Source organism: Urtica dioica, chromosome 7 (genome assembly GCF_054948205.1).
Source record: "Urtica dioica subsp. dioica isolate 48M chromosome 7, U.dioica_male_clone48M_v1_H2, whole genome shotgun sequence".
NCBI classification, from domain to species: Eukaryota; Viridiplantae; Streptophyta; class Magnoliopsida; order Rosales; family Urticaceae; genus Urtica; species Urtica dioica.
The window spans coordinates 45,410,333-45,416,542 of NC_142762.1; the positions used below are offsets into that span (position 1 = coordinate 45,410,333).

At 36.0% G+C, this 6,210-nt stretch overlaps 1 protein-coding gene across 3 annotated transcripts; it reads left to right on the forward strand.

Annotated features, from left to right (window-relative positions):
• The first annotated feature begins 1,491 nt into the window (after positions 1–1,491).
• Positions 1,492–4,437, forward strand: NCLPP7 (nuclear-encoded CLP protease P7). Of its 3 annotated transcripts, none has more exons than XM_089621405.1 (3): positions 1,492–1,871; positions 2,797–3,227; positions 4,247–4,437. In XM_089621405.1, the coding sequence occupies exons 1-2, from the start codon at positions 1,586–1,588 to the stop codon at positions 3,222–3,224; spliced, it is 714 nt and encodes a 237-aa protein (XP_089477531.1). In that variant the 5' UTR covers positions 1,492–1,585; the 3' UTR covers positions 3,225–3,227; positions 4,247–4,437. The 3 variants fall into 3 exon arrangements, with proteins under 3 accessions (XP_089477531.1, XP_089477530.1, XP_089477529.1); XM_089621404.1 differs by lacking the exon at positions 4,247–4,437 and adding an exon at positions 3,920–4,095; XM_089621403.1 differs by lacking the exon at positions 4,247–4,437 and having other exon boundaries at positions 2,797–3,368.
• The last annotated feature ends 1,773 nt before the right edge of the window (positions 4,438–6,210 follow it).

Consider the following 6,210-nt stretch of genomic DNA (forward strand, 5'->3'; position numbering starts at 1 on the left):
AGTATCTCGCAAAATTTGATATCTCGATAAAAATAAAAATAAAAGTCTATAAACCGTACCGTTCTTATATACATTGCTCAATTGCCGCGAGATTCTTGTGATATTTCTCGTACGGCGATATCAAATCATGATTTTTTACTAATATACTAATCATAATTAAAAACTTGCAAAATTAAATAATAGTATAACTTAACAAATTGCTATTATATTAATTGGTTGATTAAAACATTTTGTCAATACATTTTTTTTAAAGACCCGAAGGTTGAGAAAACTTTTTTTCATGAACCAGTATATTAGTAGCCAGAGCTTGTTTAGCGCACTTGAGAACATGCTCCGGTCAACTCAGAGCCGGCTCGACATTTTTTAGGACCTTGAGCAGAATGCCATTTGAAAGCCCTCAAATTTTTTTCTTCAACTTTTTTTATATTAATTATCATATAAATTAATAATAAATACCAAAGATTTAAATTATTTAATTACTACTTAGAACTATAACTGTAAATTAATACTAATTTAGTTATAACTACAAATTACTAATTTAGTAAAATTATAACAACAAATTAAACTATATAATAATTACATATATAAAAATATATTTCTTAAAAAAAATGAGCCTCTTGGACAATGACCCCCACTTACCTTCCCCTTGACCGTCAACTAGTAGGGAACCCGGCAACAATAGCAAATATCGCCAAGCAATTGCGCTAAATTCCAAACCCTCTCACGGACATCTACAAAAGAGGTCTTTCTTCCTTCCTCCCAAAAACGCATTGGTCACGAAAACACTCAAGCAGCAGACATCGAGGGAACAAATTTTTTTAACACATACTTTCTAAAGCAAACATCGTACTTTGAGAAGTTTATCACTTGGCCCGACGCTTTCCCATAAATTCTCAAGTAATCCCGAACAATCTCTCCCCCCACCTCTAAAGCTTTGAAGAAGACAAAACTATCATCCGTTAAAAAGAGGTGAGAAATCCAAGGTCCTCTACTATCGAGAGCGAAGGCCACTCAACAACCCACTTGCTTCTGCTACCCGAAAACCCCAATAGTTATAATAAAAGAAACATGTAGGGTGAAAGTGAGTCACCTTGTCCAGTACCTCTGTGCAAAAGGACCCAACTTCGAACGGGTGCCGTTGATATTGAACCAGAAGCTCATCGTGGAGACACACCGCATAATCTTCATTACACATTTTTCCACGTAGTCGAGTTTAAACATCACAAACCACAAAAAAGACCATTCAACTCGATCGTACGTTTTTCTCATATCCAATTTTAGGGCCACGCATCTTCTCTGAATATGCCAATACATAGAGTAATCAAAATTGGGGTATTTCATTTAATTAAGTAATTTGGCAATACATAGAGTAACAATTTGAATACATTATTTTATTTTACTTTAAGTAAATATCTCTATTAAAAAAAAGGGAATAGTGAAGAACTTGCTGAAAATAAAATTAATAAGCTTGTATTTTTTTTTCTTCTCTTGCTCACATAAATTCCCCATTCGCCGTAAAAAAAAGAAAAAGGGAAAATACTGTCAAACTCTGTTGCTGTCGTTTGTAGCTCCGCCGCCGATTACGATGATGATGATGAGAAGCGCAGTGTCGAGAGTGGCGAGGAATACGTTCGGGTCGGGTCGGCGAGGGTACGGACTGATTCCGATGGTGATAGAGCAGTCGTCGCGGGGAGAGAGGTCGTACGACATCTTCTCTCGCCTCCTCAAGGAGCGAATCATATGCATCAACGGTCCCATCACCGACGACACCTCTCACGTCGTCATCGCTCAGCTTCTCTTCCTCGAATCCGACAACCCTTCCAAGCCCATCAACCTCTATCTCAACTCCCCCGGCGGCAACGTCACCGCCGGTACCGTTTTCCCCTCTTTCCTCCGTCCAATTCGATTTCTAGGGTTTTGTCGAATCTCCAGGAGAATTAGGTCGTGTTTTGACTGAATTGCGTTCCCGATTTAGCAAAGTCTTAATCTTTTCTCTCATTTGGTTGGGGTCGCTCTCCGCAAGTTTCAATTATTTGTGTCTCACTGCTCAGTCCATTTGGTTAGAAATCTAGTCGTGAAATACGAGTGTGTTGGAATTTTTGGAATAGTCTGAGTTCAGGTGATGAATTATATTTTTGATATCCTTTCTAAACTTTAAACCATGACTAGATTTGTAGAACTACCATCTTCCATCTATACCAAAATAGCTCTTGAAATCGAAAAGAAACAAACTTTGAGTCCTGAGCTGCCTGCAAAATCTAGATAAAAACAACAAATTATTTGGCTGGAAAGGAACAGAAGAATTTAGAAGAAAATAGTAACTCGTCGATAGCCAAATAGCCTTACATTATTAATAAAGCTTTTTCTGAGGTTTTAAGAGGCTGGTTTGCTAGTATGATGGGATCAGAGCTGGGCAGGGTTTTGTTTTTGTCCTTGTTCCTGTATAATTTTCCAATTTCTTTTCTTGTATCTCTTTCTTCCTTATATAAATAAAATCTTTTGTTTCTAAAAAAAAAAAAAAGAAAGAGCATTATGCATGTATGTATTCAAAGTTAGGCTCTTTTCGCTTATTCAAATATTCAAGATAGCCTCAGCTCAAGAATTTGTCATCTCTCTTGTGGCCTTGAATTGGACAAACCTGATGGTTATGTAACTCATTTTTAAATATTGGAGTTTATGTTGATTTAGCCATATTGTAGTATCTAATGAGTTGCGCACATTCATAAACCTTCCTTATGTTTTGAAGTATTTTTATTAGTACATGAGATTCAAATGATGGCATATTTTTCTTCACAGGTCTGGCAATATACGACACGATGCAGTACATAAAGTCGCCGGTGAACACACTGTGCTTAGGGCAAGCTGCGTCGATGGGGTCGCTTCTTTTAGCCGCTGGTGCAAAGGGTCAGAGGCGGGCCCTACCAAACGCAACGATCATGATTCATCAGCCATCTGGCGGGTACAGCGGTCAGGCCAAAGATATCACGATCCACACGAAGCAGATTGTTAGGATTTGGGACTCGCTCAACGCGTTATACGTCAAGCACACGGGTCAACCCCTCGAAGTGGTTGAGAAGAACATGGACAGAGATCACTTCATGACCCCGCAAGAAGCCAAGGAGTTCGGTATAATCGACGAGGTCATCGATCAGAGACCGGAGGAGCTCGTCTCCGACTCCGTCACTGGCCCCGAAACCAAAGATAAAGACTCTCAAAAGGATTAGATGGTAAGATCTCGAAAATAATGACACACATTGCTTCATTATTTTGACTCTTCTTCAAGTTTCCTTTAATGCCTTTTGTCTCTTAAATTTGATCTTCTTTTAGCTCTTAACTTATTTGATCATATTTATCTTTGTTTGGGTTCATCTTTTTTTTTCTTCTTTCTTTCAATGATATTAATGTACCGCAGTTTTCAGAGCTAAATGCAAATGATATTTTAGAAGTCTCTCTAATTTCAGCTTGTATAATATGCTTCGTCGGCTGGCATGTGTTGAGTAATAAGCCTTTCCTTTGTTTGAGAAACAAAAAATGTTGCTCAAATGTGAGATTTGTGGGAATTTGAAAAGCAAAGTCAGTTGTCTCTTGTAGCTTTCGTGAGTAAATGACATCGGATAGGGATTTTAAAGGTAGGAAAGGTTAAACCTCTATGTATTATATGTACAATTGCACACAGTATATCTACTTATTAGAACTTATCTGCGAAAACATAGAAAACAAAAGTTCAATCAAAGATAATTAAGGTTGGTGGAAGATAAGGTTTTTAGCCGAGTTGTGATCGGTTTAGAGCTAAGTATATTCTACTTCAGCTTCAGAATCTTTATCTTTATTTTTATTTTTGTTGGCGAATTGCACGTTCTTTCTTCTTTTCCCTTAAGAGTCCCATGCCGAGCTGAGAATTTTTTATATATAATTGTAGCTGTCGCTTTGCGGAGGACATTGCTGGAATATTTAGAAACCGACGGCATAAAATATGCTTTATCAAGTTTTTGCTTCCCTGTACCTTATTCGAAAGAAAGTATTACTACGAGATATGTATAAAGAAGGGGTCGAGAAATTATAATAAAGTCATAATAACAACCAAAACTGTTATAATAAGAGCTGAGCTGAAGATGTTATAGGTACTTTGCGTCATCTGAACCGGTTCTTTGCTCGTACTTTGTTGCCGAGCTCTGCATAAAGCTTTTCTTTGTTTGTATGAGTTTCTGTTTCTCATTATAGAATTTGATATAAACACGGGAATTAGGGTCCTAGGAAGGAATTTCGGGGCAGTCCTTTTTAGACGGTCGGAAAGTGGAGAGGTGTTTGGGGAATGGAAATCGGCACCGAAACATCAAGAAGCTCACCAACAAAGAGATGATTGATCGGACTTGTGCTCCGAGTGAATTGGGAAGATAAACCTCCAACCAATATCTTAAATCTCTTTTTAAGTTATCACACTGCTAAAGGAGTAAATATTCAATGTTAAACCGGTAGTCTTGAAATTTTAGTGAATATCACGGTATTCTAATATAAAAGTTGAAAAGTAGGCACCCGAATAATTTATTCTTAAATCACCAAGAGTGAAAAGTGGCGGTTGATTTACATATTCCTAACGGTGATTGGGCCTTTTGCGTAGACCAGCTTCATAGTTCGACTTTTACAAGTGTTGAGTTTTAATTGGACCAAAGGTCATCCAAGAGCCCAAACATTGTTATTACCGAAGATCAGCAAAATGCACCGGTTTTTAAATTGCCTGTTTAAAATGGTTTCTGTTTAATTCGGTCCGGTTTGGTTTCAAAATTGTAAGCACGGTTTACACCGGACCGGATTGATCTTAATTTTTTTTTTTTTATATATATATATAAGGTTTTTGGTATATTTTATCATGATTTCAAGACATTTGAACCGGTTGAACATTTTAATTAATATTAGTTAATATTAATATATAAAAAAATTTCTTATTCTTTTAATAAATTTGTACAAAGGTCTATATTAGACCGAACATATCTAGAAAACGGGTTAGTCCAATTTGATATATTTTCTTAAGCAGTCTGGTATGATCAAATGATCTATAAAATTTTAAATACTTTAAAACGATTTAGTATAGTTTAAACTTTAAAGATGGAGTTTTGACAGGACTGGAATTACCATCACTTTAAATTGTTACATATTATAAAGGTAAAAATAAGGCGGTTTAATTTGTCGTTGCCCTGGATAAACCAATTGTCATTATATTTGACCGGGTCAAGGCGCAGAGAGACCTGTCTCGATCTAAAAAAAAATGAGGTTAGATTCATTCCAAAATAACTTGGCATTAGGCAATAATTCAACTTTAGGAGATTCTACAGCTGGAATCCCGATAGTGGGTCCCACAAAGAACATATAATTGGCCAGGACGCCCATGATTACCCGCTGATATTACTCAATTTGATTTTCTCAGCCACAAAACGGATTTCCATTTTATATGTGTAGAACAGCTATACAGAATAATATCTTCATACTTTTATTAACCCCAACCCACGTAGTTATCATCTATTCCCGCCGTATAATACAAATATTAAAAGCTTTGAAATCGATCGAGTGACACCACGCAATAATAATAATATCTTTCTTTCTCTGTCCCATTTCGTTACTGTTTTTTCGCTTTCCAGTCCCTTCTGTTTAGCAAAGTCTTTCTTTGCTCATGCAATAACTACGAAAAAAAACACAACCTCATTTTTTAGACTGACAACTTATCGTCACACATACTTCAATCATTAAATACTGTAGAGCAGTGATTGATTCAATTGACACTATTTAGATCATGTGTTCTTCAAATCTCATCCAAATTATAAGAACGAAAAATCAAGTTTCTAAGTGGATCACATCCGTGAATAATAAAACAAAATCACTAAAACTTATCTGCTAAAAACATTAGAAACAAAAGTTTGGTAGAATCAGAAGATAAGGTATTAGCCGACTTGTAATCTGCTAGAATAAAAAACTTTGAAAAGCATATATTGAAAAAGAATCATGCGTAGCATTGGAGCTCGATAAAGAAAACGAAAAGGAAAGTAATATATATGTATATTAATGTTCTTTGTCATATTCATCAGCTTCTGAATCTTTATTTTTATTTTCATTGGTGAATTTCACTTTTCCTTCTTCTCTTCCTTTTTATGGCATGGCATGCTAGTTGCGGCATATTTTAACATAATTATTTTAGGAGATGTGGGAATAAAATAAAAA